Genomic DNA, 15,328 nt, shown 5'->3' on the forward strand with positions numbered 1-15,328 from the left:
CTCGGGATGGCTGGGACTGCGAGGGACAGGAGGCTGCCTCGGTCTCCTGCTGCACACTGGCTTGTTGGTAACTCGTTCTTCCCAATATAAGGCTCTGTTTACATGGCGCCAGCCATTAATCTCAAGGGCTCTGAAATGCTTCTGATAACTGAATGAGTGTTTGGTGACGGGGATTATAGGCAGGACGACTCAGGGCCCAGGTCTCCCTCTCTCACCCACACTCCCACATGCTCGCCCTCCCCCTGAAAGTATTCCTTCTTTCCTCCTCTTGCACACTGTAAATGTTCTCTGATTTTGCCCCAGACAAAATTAGGGTCACACCCGGTCCCTCACTTCTTGCTGCAGCTGTGCTGTCTGTGTAGCCAATGCAGGCAGCAACGATGGGCTTGGGAAAGCAAACACCGCAGCAGATTGAAGTTTTAAGCTTAGATATTTAACTTTCATGAAACTTTCAGCAGAGATGTCGGATATAATAAAATTGTTTAAAATACCTGTCAAGACTTGACTGACTTTCAAGATGAGTGGCATTTTCAGGGATGTATTTTGAAAGGCACCAAGTACATGGATTTCAGAGTGTAATTTGCCACCCCAGTATTTATCTTAAAGCTTTAACACAAATACTTGGCAAACTGCTATCTTGAGCGGTTCTACTGTTTATGTTCCTAATTTAATGGTATTTATTATAGCCTCTGGCACTCTTGATTGTCTAGGGCCTTTTTCATTACATTTTACTTCTTGTCTGTAGGGCCTTGTTCATTACATTGTTTTACTCCTTGTCTGAATCTCAATGTAATATGCTATCACAAATTGCCAAGGTTGTTCTCCCTCTGCTTTCCAACTGTGCTACTGCAGTTCCTGTGTCTGTACCAAAACCTGTCAAGAAACTCCCATGGATTCCATCAAGATTCTCACTTGTTATGAGTGAAGTAAGTCTGATTTTGAAAAGTTATGGCTATTTAGATGTGACAGTGTAAACTGTTCTAGTCACATCATCATCCATTTTGCTGTTCAGTACTAATTTCTGGGAGCATACCCATGTATAGGAACCTCTGCATAGTTTGAAATGTTGAGCTTCTGCTATTTCAGACTTTCCTGGGTACTCATTTGTCTCTACCCATGTCAGGGAGGTTAGAACTATATGATCCTTAATATTCCTTCCAACCCAACCCATTCTGTGGTTGTTCTGCCCGTGTGTTGGCCATAGCTCTGGCATGAACTTTGGATGTGAAAGCTGGCAGAGTGTTTTAAGGTAAAATAGCCTTTTCACCACTTGGCTCTTTGCTTTGATATCTACAGCTCATTGCTGTAATTTCCCACACTTACCATAATTTAGGGAGTATACTTTCTTTGAACAATCTGTAATTGGTTTTGGGGTATTAGGTGCTATACTACCAAAATCTGTCACTGCTGAGAGCCACACACTCTTGAAAAACGAAAAGCAGAGCAAACATAAAATTGAGGAGTAGGCACCACTTAATGTGGCCTCTGGATTTCTGGTCAAATCTAGTTATATAGAGCTCTCTACTATCACTTGCTTTCAAATGTAAAGCAGCTCTTAGCTGTCAGTTGGGTATAGGCTATAGGATGTTTATGAGCCTTTTCCCCACAAGATGAGTGGCTGTGCTATGCAGCAGTGATGCTATGAAATGTATGGAGGAGAACAATAGAGAGGGCACCTGGGGAACAGTACTGCAACAGGAAAGAGAGCAGTCAGTGCTGAGACCTGAGTGCCATAAAATCAGTTCTAGATGGAGAAGTTGGGCAGGGCATCAAGCCTGGAGAACAAAAATGATGGTACAGTCATCTGTGGTGGTGCTGTGGAATAGAGGGCCTGAAAGTTCCCTCTCTGATGGTGGGATGTGCTGTGCATGGCATCCCAGAAGCAAGAAGTCAGTTTGCACTGCATCAGAATCTCCTTTTAGACACTTCTTTACTGCTTTGATGCTCTGTGGCCTGTCAGAGGACCACTGTGGGGAATGTGTCAGCAGATTGTTGTATTTGTTTTCATTTCTAAACAGCTGTGGCAGCTTTTGAAGGCGAGCGTCCCTCCCCTTAAGGCACTATAGAATAAAGCTGTGGAAAACCAAATGCATTTGGCATAATTAATAATGAATAGACATCCACAGCAAAGCCTTGTCTTTTTAGACAGATTTTTTCAGATAACCTACTAATTATAAAAACACAAGAGCACAGCTAAGACTATATTAATGGTATAGTTTAGGCATATTTTTTCTCAATAATCCATATGTAGACAAATAACTTAGCAAAGTACTAAGTCTGCAGATATGGATATGGATTTTTTTTTCTACTTGAATTATTTTTCCTTAATGGAACTTTTAAGCTGCAGATAACTATTTCTTAGGGATCCTCTGCACTGTAGTTTAATCATTATTCCAGCTTATCAAAAAAGGTCACAATGACCTTTTGTTGCTGCATTTTGTACCTCTGTTAGCTAAATTAATGTCTGCTTGGAACATAGAGTGAGATCAGAGAATTTGGGAAAGAATAACCTCTGTGTGTGGATTAATAAAGGACTACACTTGCAGTAAAATGAACAATCGTGTTCTTTCTGAGAATCAGCCACTCAGTGGAGGCACTAAGGCAAAGGCAGTCCTCACAGTAGACCCAGGTGGTGTTTTGAAAGCTTCATGTCTTCAAAGTCACCATGGTGCCCTCCAACAGGAACATTATCGACTTCCCAGAAGCATTTGTAGCATTTGAGGAAAAGTTCAAGTGATAAAGGCACTCGGCACAGACATTGTCTTGCTCTTGTCAAAGCAGCACTGCCCTACCCAAGGGCATGACATCTGCTCTGCTGTGCATCAAGTGACAGGTGGGGGCTCCTTGAGAAATGCCTTTTCTTTCGAGATTTCATAAATCTTTGCTTACTATTCCCATTTCCAGCACCCAGCTCTTGCAGCTCACTGGCTGGGATGACTGTGGGGCGGAAAATGTGATCATTTGCTGATAACTTGTGTAAAACCTCTGAGTTCAGGAGAAGTGGAGAATATTACTCAGAGATATATAATTGAAAAAAATTAGAATAAAATAGAAATCAACAGAAAATATGCATTTTTGAGATTCTATTATGTTTTGAAGCAAGATATTATAATAGAGATGCTGGTGCTTTTTCAGTTCCAAAGCTCTGCCTGCTGCTGTGTGATGACACCAGGCTCAGCCTTTGCTGTCTTTTTTTAGTCCTTACAATTTTGGATGTACATTGGAAAAAGCAAACTGTATTTCAAAATCTGGGGCAACTAATAAATAGAGCTCTAAACTTATTGATTTTAAGGCTCTCATACCCCATACTCAGTCTGACATAGCAAGGGAACTGACTTAAAGGAGCAATTTTTGTTTACTTTGTATTTATTTGAAGTCTGTGATGGGCATTTAGACCCCTTCTTGGCTCACAAATGCTGTGTGATTGGATTTTTCTGCTATTTTTTCTTGACATTGCTGCTGGAGCAGAAGATGACCACTCCTGCCTCCTCTGTGTCCTTTGACATTCACTCCTTGCTGTGCTGTTGCACATCTGCTCTCTTTTGGGAGAATTCCTTAGTTCCAGTTCACCTTTGCATAGTGAGCAGTTTATTTTAAATACATGGTGTGTTGCGAAGAAAAAAAAGTGGTTGCTCTTTTCCCAGCATCCTACCATAGCCTTTTGAACAAAAACGGCTGATTATTCAAAGTTAGCTTTAGTATATGCTAGGCTGCAGTATGTGGTTGCTTACTGCTCTTTCCTCTGCAGAGGAAAGATTCAAGAAGTCTTGCAAGTAAACTGCAGACTCAGTGCTCTGCTTCCTCCTGGGCAGCTGACAGGCTGGGGGTTGTGCTCTGCCAAATCAGCCTCTTTTTGACACCATTATTTCTCTGCAGGCTAGACTTGAACCCACCTGCAGGGGTGGGAGCCACTAACCCCAGGAAACTTGCCTGAAAATAAATCCAAGAGAGCTCTTCCAAATGTCTTGCTGAAATGTGTGCAAAATTATTGCTGGTTTTTACTGTATGTTGCAGTATTGTACTGTTGCCTTTTTTACTTTGAAGATCCATTTTATGGCATGGCAGTCACATTTATGTTTAGACTGGAACTCTCTCACAGATAGGGAATTAAACTTCAGCTGTTAGGAGGTGCCTTGTCACAAGCCCACCAAATGTCTTCTCAGCCCTGCTGAAATGTCTCCTGCAAAAGGGAATGGATGTATAGTATATTATGTCCTCTTTCTCTGCATTGAGCACTTCTGAGCAACATCTCACTAAAGCAAGCTTGAAAAGCAGCAAGTGCTTGGACAGCTTCCTCTTTCTCATTCTAGCAGGAGCCACATTCAACCCATGAATGATATTTATGTAAAAGACATTAAGGATTTTTGGTTAAATATCTGTTTGGTCGAGACTGTGCCCTGGTTATCTGAGTAGCTCCACTGGACATCACTGTTTGCACAAACTAGTCTGAGGGTAAATTAATCAGTTTTCTGCCAAAGCACTGACCTCCTGCGATTGATTGACCTGGCGAGCAGCCCTTAGCTGACAGCAGGCCATAAAAAAGGGACTTGTGAGCAAAGGAGTGTCATTAGACTCTGAACCTCTTGGAGCCATGAGGGCAATACTGTTGGCAGTGGTTTACATCCCGCTCATCATGGCTGTGGAACGGTAAGAAAACTCCTCTGCCTTCACTGGCACACATCTCAGCTGGCTTCATGAGTGACCTGTGCTTGTTGCTACTTGAGGTCTCAAAAAAGAAACATTTTTTTTAAATAGGTGGAGTATATGACAGTTCTAGAAAGGACAATCAGGTTTTTTTTTTGTGTGTTTATTTTATTTGCATAGAATCCCTTTGATTCGATTCAAATCTATCAAGAAACAGCTGAAGGAAAAGGGAGAATTAGAGGAATTTTGGAGGAATCACCACCCTGATGTTTTTGCCCGGAGGTATCTGCATTGTTTCCCTGCAGATATTGCTTTATCAGTAGGAACTGCTTCAGAAAGGCTGTATGATTACATGAATGTAAGTACAGTTTTGGTAATGCAATCGTTAGGATTCAAGATTCTACTGGAGGCAGGGTTCTTTTCCCAGCACATTTCAAATCTAGTCTGTCAATGAAATTATAGAGCTTGTGGTGTCTTGTTGCTTTATGCTATAAATATGAGGTCATAAAAAACCAGGTTGCAGTCTGTAAAATAAAGCATGTCTAGATCGAGGATAGCATGGGACCTGAGTAGAAAGCTGATGTAGAGTAGCAGTGGTAGTCCTGTGACAAGTTTTACTTTTGTACAGATCTGTAGTGGAGTTGGTTGGGTCCCCAAAGAAATATGGGAGGTTTGCCTGTATCAGTCTTGGCAAACTACAGGGTTTTTCCCAGCAGAATCTGATTGCTTCATTTAGTCATGTTCTATTTACCAGACTCTTGGATGCTGCTGTCTTATAAAAAAATCCCCCAAATCTCATTTATTTGATCAGGTGGAATCAAAAATCAGTGATGATAAAGACTTAAGTAGAGTTTTTTATTTTTCTGCTTTTATCTCTGGAGTTTAATATGTATTAAATATTTGAGACTGACCTTGGAGGATTTACCATCTAAACTGAAAAAGGAAAAAATGTTAATTTCTCTGGATATCAGACAGGCAAGTCAGCAGGTCTACCATTTTGTAAGCTGTCTTTCCTGGTTTTAGAATTTTGTCCATTTGGATGGTCTCTGTTTTCTGTTTTATTTGGTTTTTCTGCTATGCTTATCTGAAGGGAAACTAAGCTGCAGAAATGTTGTGAAGTCTTCACCTGAACAGGGAATGGAATCGAAGGGAAGGCCAAATTCATTCAGCAAGAACTTACTGACACTTAAAGGCCATAAAGAATAAAGAAATAAGTATGTGAAGAACAACAAAGGACACTGAAACACTTCAACCTGCTCTAAAGCTTATTTCAAAGAGGGATAAATGAAAATCTCAAAACAACAAAGCAAATCCCACTTCCCCAGCATATTCAGGTAGCACCAGGAATGGTTTTATTGCAGTGTGTATGTGGGGTTTCTGGTTGTATGTGTTTTGTTTTTGTTTTTTTTTTTTTTTTTGATGAACATCACTTAGGTTTGTTTAATGCAGGAAGAAATAGAATCCTACTGTATAGTTGGATACTCTCTTAAATGGCATGCTTGCTTGCCCTTTCAAGATTGTGTCATTCAGACTGCTTATTCTGGGGTCAGAAACATCAGTTTATTAATTAACAACTGTGCACTTGAAGGTACATATTCAAATACTTGTATTACTGAAAAATGTTTGGCACTAGCTATTGCTTTTCTATCTGTGGTTGAATTCCAGAAATACCTCTTCCTAAAAATAGGTCTCTTAATGCTGAAGTGCTCTTCCAGGGCCAGATAGGAGCACTCAGACACTTGTATTCGGGATGTGGATAAGCACTTTACTCCAGCATTCACGTGTTCACAGATTATCTCAGTCTCAATTGGTATCCAGGGATGGTCAGTGGTTTCTTCATCTGCTGGCTGAACTTTGTCCAGTACATCAGGCACAGTTTGTGCAGCACAATAGTTTTTGACTTGCTACAGTAGTTGCTAATTACAAGGAAAAAGGGCAGCCACATAAGACAGTGTTTGTGCCCCTGTTCAGAACCCTCTGAAGCTGGCAGAGGCAGGCCGTTCTGATTTGCAACACTATTTTCTTATTGACATCAGTAAGGAACAGCCTGAAAGTCTGTGTGGTCATGTGAGAGTTTCATCTTGAGGGTGACCTTGCCACCTCTGAAGCCAGTGCAAGAGGGTTTGCTGACTCCATAGGGAACCCAGCTGAATATTTGCTTAAAAGGCTTTACAAATGCCACACATTTTTCATTCAGCTGCAGTAAAACCTGCTGCTCAAAGCCACTTTGTAGACATCGTATGATTATTCCTCTACATTTCTGTCTACTGATGAGGATCTTACTCTTCTAGTACACTAATTATGATTGACTTCCAGTCCTTAGAATCTGCTTTAAACCCAGAGAAGAGTAATAAACATAATCCTATTCATACTGGCCCTATCACTAACCCTAAGCATCCTCTTAACTGCACTAAACTTTTGACTCACCCAAATAACACCCGACTCAGAAAAACTATCCCCATACGAATGCGGATTTGACCCCCTAGGATCTGCCAGGATTTTGTCGCAGTCTGAGGGGATGCCTAGTGGTTGTTTGATCCTGTTTCGTGGAGGAAGGTGAGATAGACGAGTGTGAGGCCTACGATGACGAATGGGAGGAGGAAGCAAAGGGCAAAGAATTGAGTTAGTGTGGGGTTATCAACAGAGAATCCACCTCAGGCTCATTTAACTAGTGTTTGTCCAATGTAGGAGATTGCTGAGAATAGGTTTGTCATTACTGTAGCTCCTCAGAATGACATTTGGCATCAGGGTGGGACATATCCTATAAAGGTGGTTGCTGTGAGGGCTAAGAGGAGAATGACTCCATCACGCTCCAGACACGCTCCGTGTGGCTGCCTTCCCGTTTAAATGGAATTGCACAGAAGGCCCTGAGGGAGCGCTGTGGGATGCTCCCGATCCTGGCTCTTCCCCAGAGCAGCCGGCGGGAGGCTGCGGGGGCTGAGGGCCTCATTCCTCCCGCAGGCTCAGTACTACGGGGTGGTGAGCGTGGGGACACCGCCACAGAGCTTCACCGTCGTCTTCGACACCGGCTCCTCCAACTTCTGGGTCCCGTCCGCCTACTGCATCAGCGAGGCCTGCCGTAAGAAATGGTGCTCTCCCTGGCCCCTCTCTTGGCTTGACTGCAGAGACCTTGCCCAGTTCTCCTTTCCCAAATGCTTGCCTGCAGCAGGGATCTGCAAGGGGAGGGTTTGGAGCATCCCTCAGGGCTGCTCTCCTCTTCCCAGTTTGCTGCTCTGTCCCTCGCGGCAGCCAGGGCAGGCACTGGCTGCAACTGCCCAGAGTTCCTCTGCACCTACCATGAGGTAAAAGGTGTGAAAATAGACCTGAGAAACCTGCCAACAAAGGTGGAAATGCCCATTTCTGTTTTAATTTTTCTCTAAAATGCAAAATTATCTCTCAGGTACAGAAAAACTGGTATGTCTGCAGGGGAACTGAGGTGCCTGCAGTACTTCTTCAGCACTTTTCTCTTGAGAGAAGCAAAAATCTCGTTCTCCTACATCTCATCTTGTTCTGCATTGGGGAGTGGGTCGGTTGCCAGGACCTCCCCTCAGTGTAGAGGTGTCATTTTTTTTTTGTGTAGGGGTACACCAGAAATTTAAGTCATTCAAGTCAGATTCATATGAGCATGGAGGGGAAGCCTTCTCCCTGCAGTACGGCTCAGGACAGCTTCTGGGCATTGCTGGCAGAGACACACTGCAGGTGAGTGTCCACCAAAAATGGCTGTCAGTCTCCAGATCAGCTGTTTGCAGGGCACTTCAGTTTCCTTGCCCTGGAAAACCTTCCCTGGTTTAGGAAAGGGCAGGGTGAGGTCCCACCGAGCTGAGACGTGAGTTCTGCTTCAGCTTTGGGCTACCAACACAAATGCATCACATTTTATTTTTCATTTCTACTTGTCTTCTTGGATCCTCTTCTGGGCTAATGAAGAAGCAGCCACATAATTAAGGCATTCTAAGGAATCATTGCTGCCTACCTGCCAAATGGGCATGTGCTATGTTGATGCAAGCCACACAAAGATAGCCAGGGTTTATAAACTGAATGAGTGCATTGATATAGATCAGAAATATGGCTAATTTCTTGTTATTGGTGGTGTCATTACTGTCAGTTGTGGTTGTTTTTTGCCTGGTTGATGGTTTTCTCTTTTTTTTTACCAAACAGATAAGTAACATCTCCATCAAGGGACAGGACTTTGGCGAGTCAGTGTTCGAGCCAGGAACAACTTTTGTCCTAGCCCACTTTGATGGTGTACTGGGCTTAGGCTACCCCTCCTTAGCAGTGGGCAACGCTCTGCCTGTATTTGACAGCATCATGAACCAGCAGCTGGTAGAGGAGCCAGTCTTCTCTTTCTATCTGAAAAGGTCTGTCTTTAAAATAACACTGCTAAAATGAAGTAAATCTATTTTAACTGTTGATAGAAACAACTGTGCATCTGTATAAAGCTTCAACCCTAGAAAGACATTCCCCCCATTTTTTTTATTCTTTGTGTTGTTTCTATGTTTTCCATTTGACATTGAAGATTATAGCATGAAAAGAAAAAAAATGTTATGGAGAGGACCATGACTTTTTGGACAGAGATTTATTTTTGTTGGAGCGGGTCATAAATAAAAGTTCCCAGCTCAGACTCACCATGTCAGTTGCCAGAGGTTTCCCTCTGGCCCATGCAGATGAGGAGAAGTGCTGTGCTACATGCAAATAGCCACATTTCAGAAAAATCTGTTCCCTAATCTGGACCCAGCTGCAACTCCACCTATTTCTTTAGTGTTTCCTCTGAGCTGAGAGCAGCAACTGGCTCAGCTTGCTCCCCATGCCTACCTTGGTATACACATTAAGTCTTCTCAGAGATTTGGAGGGTATGAGTTGGAAAACATACAGTGATAATTTAGTAGTAATCCCTTTCAGCCATCCCTCTCTGAATTAAGAAAGGGCTGTGATTTGACTTTTGCTTTTTAAGTGTGATCTCATTGTGCATACTGGCACACTCCCACGCCTGTGTTAACCTGTTTTCTGCTTTCAGAGGAGATGACACCGAGAACGGCGGTGAGTTGATTCTGGGGGGAATAGACCATTCTCTCTACAAAGGTTCAATCCACTGGGTCCCAGTCACTGAGAAAAGCTACTGGCAAATACACATGAACAAGTATGTGTGTATGTATGTATGTGTATGTATGTATGTATGTATGTATGTATGTATGTATGTATGTATGTATAAAAAACCTGGTGAAATTCACCTCCCTAGCTAAACCCCCAGAGACAGAAACACCTGGTGGCACAGGAGCAGGAGGGCTCAGCTGCAGTGTTCTAGCCCCTCAAAGAGGGGTTCCCCAGGATGAGATTGGGGTTTGTTAGTTCTGCTGTGACCTGGGTGGCTGGTATCTGGGAGAGCATGTTAGTATGTTTTAATATGATACACCAGTGGTCAAGATGAGTCTTGGTGGACTGTTCAGTTAAGAGGTTAAGGCACCCAGGAATAGAATCCAGCTCTGGGTCCTGCTTTCATCTGTCCTGCTAACTTTGGTCAAAGTAGCCAGTGTTCCTTTGTCCCACCTCTAGCACTCTGCCTAAATTGATGAGAACATATACCTGGGGGTGAGGACAAATTCATCAGCAGGAAGCACATGGTTAGAGTTGTAGGAGTCTCAAGAGAGAAAAGTGGGTCCACAGACATCCTTGTCTTTACAAAGCTTGGCAGCTAGTTTTAATCATAGAAACACAGAATCATTAGGATTGGAAAAGATCTTTAGGATCATTGAGTACAACTGTCAATCCAGCACCACTACCAAGTGCATCACTAAACCATGTCCTCCAGAGTCACATTCACACATCTTTTGAAAGCTTCCAAGGATGGTGACCCTACCACTTCCCTGGGCAGCCAGTTCCAACACTTCACAATGCTTTCTGTGAAGAAATTTTTCCTAATATCAAATCTAAATCTACCGTGGTGCAACTTGAGGCCATTTCCTCTTGTCCTGTCACTTGCTGTCTGGGATTAACTTCAGTCATACTCTGATACTTTAGCTAGCAATAATACAGTGTTTCAGTCACAGTGTATATGTCATTTGCTTGAATCTGCTTTTTTTTCTTTTTTCATTTGCAGTATAAAGATCCAGGGCCGGGTGGCATTTTGCTCCCACGGCTGCGAGGCCATCGTTGACTCGGGCACTTCTCTTATCACCGGCCCCTCTGCACAAATCAGGCGATTGCAGGCATATATTGGGGCAAGCCCATCAAATACTGGAGAGGTAAAAACTGTGCAGCAGAAAACAGCTAGAGAGGAAGAGAAACTGGTACATGATGCAAAGGGTTGAAAAATAACAGAAATGATGGCTTGGACAGGTGCCAGTGAAGGCCTTGTTTCCAGGACAGCACTGAGCTCTGAGCCAAGCTGCTTTTGACCTGTATGCCTTGTCCCAGTCCTTTTCCTAAATGTTGACTTTATCTTCTATACTGGTGTGTAAGGAAATAATGGGAACTGAGGAATGGATCTGTACTCGGCATGAGAGATGATTTTCTTTTGGAAGCTCGGAGTCTTTTTGAGGTCCCAGCTCTAGCTGTTGGCTCTCCCAAGCCAGGAGGGATTTGGTGCTGATGGCCAGCCATGTCAGGAATGGTACTTTAATGACAGCCCCACAGTGGCTTCACTGACAGGGCCCCTCACTGTCAGCAGTTGGTGTCATGCCAGAGCTCCTGGGAGGGATGCACATCAGTGTCACTCACAATGCTGGCTCCTTGCAGGGTACAGGACAAGGCTTGCTGGATCTTACTCTTCCTCCTGAACCTTACCCCACTGACCCTTTCCTGGTTTTCCTTTCTTCCCTGCTGCTGCCTCCTGCATCTTCCTTGCTGACACTCCTCCTCACTCCTTCCTGTCCTGCCTTCAGGGAAAGAGCAGTTTATTTTACACCCAGTTTATTTTACCATCCCTATTGCTGGCCCTTGGCTGACTCCCACAGATCACCAGCACATTGCCACAGCTCCAGTGCTCAAGCAAAACCGAGTTTTTGTTAACTTTGTTAACAAACCCTGTGTGGCTTTTGTTAACTTTGCATTTCACAGAATATTCTGAATTGGAAGAGACCCACAAGGATCATCAAGTCCATCTCTCAGGAATGGCCTGTACAGGAATGCAACCCATGGCCTTGATGTTATTAGCACTATGTTCAAACCAACTGAGCTAATCTCAGTTTGTCTTGATCCTGACCCAAAGCCACTCTTGGAAGAAAATTAAGAGTATTGCAAGTGCCCAGTGCACTGGACAAAGGGCAGACTAAAGTGGACTCTTAATTCACTTTCATTTTTAAGAGGAGGACTTGCAGTGACCTCTGTGTAGCTCCTGAGGCTCCTGTTTCTTTCTCAATCAAACCTTTAATCTTGATTTTGTTCAACTTTTTAGATACATGCCAAAGAGTATGCTGTGATAACAAGTTGATTTTATAATGGCTCATGCTAACACAGATAAAATATGTATTTCCAATGTACTTATACTGGCCTAATACAAACAAGGAATGGGTCATTGCTGTGTAGGTTCATATATACACCAGTGCTGACCTGAGGACATTCATCTGGTATCTCAGATTTCACAAAAATCATCCTAAAAATAGGAGTTTCTGTGACAGATTTTTAGCAATCGCAGACAGACTGCACATATTTACTCAAATTTATCCCAGTAAAAGTGAGTGTATCCATCCTGGGTTTTACCAGAACTTCTATCTCTTTTCAGCAAGGATTGATTTGTTCTGGATGTACTATTCTGTAATAGCTATGTAAAAGAATTATGTCTTGCTTCTTGTATCCTACAAATCATTTTACTGGCTTTTTGTACCCTTGTCCCATGATTTGTTTTGTTCTAATGGTATAACAGTTGGTAAGTGTGCACAAGATGTAGGGTTATGTTTTCATAAAATAGATTGAAAAACAGCAAAAAGCAGGTTTTTCCTTCTAGGAAGCCTCTAAAAAATGACTTAAAACACTACATTTTACAGCAAAGGTTCCTCTGGGACTTGGAGCATTCTATAGTTCTGTTTCTGACACCAGTTTTTTCATGAAATAACTAGAAAGGCCAGGAAATTATCTTCTCTGTTACTGTAACTGAATATGTTATTTATGTACATTAATGATTGTGCCAGTGTTTTGTCCTTCTACTCTTTAAATCCACTCCAGGGCAAAGTATAAGCACAAAGTGCTGTGTTCCTCACTAGCTTTTTTTCCCCCTAAAGTGATGGTATGTGGGAGGACCTGGGGTGAACTGCAGCCATAGGGTGCTCCCTCTGTGGCTTGAGCAGCTCCCTCTGTCCTGTCAAGGCCAGGGCATTGGAGAACTTTTGCTCAGCAGACCTTGCTGATGTAGGCTGGCTGGGGCTCACATGCTTAGTTTTGCCTTTGAGTTGCACAGGGAGGATATCAGAGCCCCTTCACCTCCTTTCTCTTGGGACTTGCAAGGATTTTCATCGGCCCAGAGTCCCTAGGGTGCATTGGTCTGGGCTGCTGGGCTGGTTTGACTGAGTACACGAAAGCGGGAGGGCACTGTTAGGCTGTCAGCCAGCCTGATGCTGTTTCTCTGTAGTAAATTCACTATTACCTACTCTAAAAGCCTTGAATCCAAGAGCAATACTTGAAGAAAGAAAGCAATCCCATCTCAGTCAGTGCATTGTTTCCAGTTTCTTGTAGACTGCAGAAGACTGTCGAGCTTGCCACACATAAGCTTCACGATCGGACACCGCGAGTACAGGCTGGCAGCAGAGCATTACATCATAAAGGTGAGTGTCAGCAGCAGCCTACTCCTCACTCCCTGAGCTGGGCATGGAGCAGGCTGCTGCAGGCACATGTGCTTTCCCTTCCAGGAGTCTATTGATGACCAAACCTTCTGCATGAGTGGCTTTCAGTCTCTCGACATCCCCACTCGCACAGGCTCGCTCTGGATTTTAGGAGATGTCTTCATGTCTGCATTTTACTGTGTTTTTGACCGTGGGAATGACAGAGTGGGATTTGCAAAAGCTATTCACAGAAAGGATTACTACTGAGCTGTAATAGCATTTATTCTGTCTTAATGTAACGATCTTCAACACATGTGTGAAGAAGAGCTTCTACTGCAACTCTGGACCTAAATGCACATTGTGTTGTTCCTCTCTAAGTTTTAAGGACTTTGCAGTGATCCTTGTCCCAGACGATATAGTTTGGTTAAATATCTATATATGTTTACATCAGTGAAACAATTTTTCCTGAGTAACTCATGGACACTACAGCCCTCAGGATAAAGCAGCAGAGCCAGTCAGCACTCAGGTTTGCAAAAGATCAGGAAGAATAGAAATGCTGAACTGTGCCAGGCTGAAAAGACAGTAGCTGTGTGTGGGGAAAACTAATCCTAATCATGCCTGGTCTGGCTATCTTTTTTTTCTTCTGGTGCACTAGTTTCCACCTAATTTCCTACAGCTTTCCTTTCCATCAGTATTTTCCATGGTTTGGGTTTTGTTCAACTTTATTTCCTGAGTGCCATGGAAATTCTCTTTAAATTAGCTTGCTTCAACCAGCTTATATAAAAGGGAATTTGACTGATGCCTGTGTGGCATCACCACTAATTTCAGCTACTGTTCCTTGCACAATTTCCTGCTCCTTATGCCACCTCTCAGACCCGCTTTTTCCCTGGGATTCATAATACCTTGATAATTCTTTTTTTGGTCTCAGCATTTGATGTCTGTGCCTGAGGTCAGATGCTGCATTTAGTGCCTGACTCCTCTCCCCCTGGGCAGTGTGAGCAGCTGGAGCAGCATCCATTCACATTAGAAACCCAGAATGCAGCCCGTGCAAAGGGATACCAGTGTTCCTCCCCCTCAGATGAGTTATGGGACCTGCTCACCAGCACTACACATCTACTTGCCCATTGCTCAGCCACTTCTTGTCAGCAGTGGCAGGAGTTTCAGATGGAACAGCCACAGGTAGCTGTGCTGATTTGGCAAAAGAGTCACCTAAATTCTACCGATTGGGTTATTTGTTTGGATTGCTAAAGCTGATACTGCCCCCATACATATGAATAAAACTTTACCAAACAAAATCTGCTTTACCTTAGTGCTGTTTCAGTTACATTTAATGTTTCTTTACAGTGGTTCCAGTGTTGGGAGGAAGGGGAGTTGAGGGTGGAACAAGAATTGAAAATTCAGGTTGCTCTCTGTCCTGGAGGGTAAAAAGTGTGTTGGCATGTTGGGGCTGCTTGTATCTTCCTAAAGCCTGCAAATGTCTGCAGTCCCAGCCATGGGCATGGGCACCTTCCCAGCAGGGCAGAGCCATGGGCAGGTGGAGACTGGCCCCATGGTGGGCCCTGGAACAGAGGTTGGTGGCCCCCAGGCACTTTCTGCTGCTGTCTGTCTGTCTGGATGTGCCTGGCACAGACCAAAGGCAATATCCATTGTTGGCCTTGGTGGAATCACAGCCCCTAGATTTTAAGTTTTCAGTTGTAAGACTCAATAAGGATTACAAAAACAGGACGGTTTTCCTGCAGGTATCTCTAAATACTGATCTTGCCTTCCAATATGAAATAATCTTTCTCCCTGGTGCCTGTTTCCATGACTCTCTATTTGCAGCCACATTGTGTTACACATTTGGCATCCAGGCTATCAACCTCTAGCAAAAGAGACTCTGCTGCCAGCTGCCTCTTTCTGCAGATGAGACTGAGCTGTGTGAAGTTACTCTGTATTTC

At 43.4% G+C, this 15,328-nt stretch overlaps 1 protein-coding gene across 1 annotated transcript; it reads left to right on the forward strand.

Annotated features, from left to right (window-relative positions):
• The first annotated feature begins 4,579 nt into the window (after nucleotides 1-4,579).
• Nucleotides 4,580-14,979, forward strand: LOC132073398 (cathepsin E-like). Its single transcript, XM_059472435.1, has 9 exons — nucleotides 4,580-4,647; nucleotides 4,825-5,002; nucleotides 7,606-7,723; nucleotides 8,225-8,343; nucleotides 8,800-8,999; nucleotides 9,656-9,778; nucleotides 10,736-10,880; nucleotides 13,296-13,394; nucleotides 13,479-14,979. The coding sequence occupies exons 1-9, from the start codon at nucleotides 4,592-4,594 to the stop codon at nucleotides 13,656-13,658; spliced, it is 1,218 nt and encodes a 405-aa protein (XP_059328418.1). The 5' UTR covers nucleotides 4,580-4,591; the 3' UTR covers nucleotides 13,659-14,979.
• Nucleotides 14,980-15,328: the final 349 nt, after the last annotated feature.

Source organism: Ammospiza nelsoni, chromosome 5 (assembly GCF_027579445.1).
Source record: "Ammospiza nelsoni isolate bAmmNel1 chromosome 5, bAmmNel1.pri, whole genome shotgun sequence".
Taxonomy (NCBI): Eukaryota; Metazoa; Chordata; class Aves; order Passeriformes; family Passerellidae; genus Ammospiza; species Ammospiza nelsoni.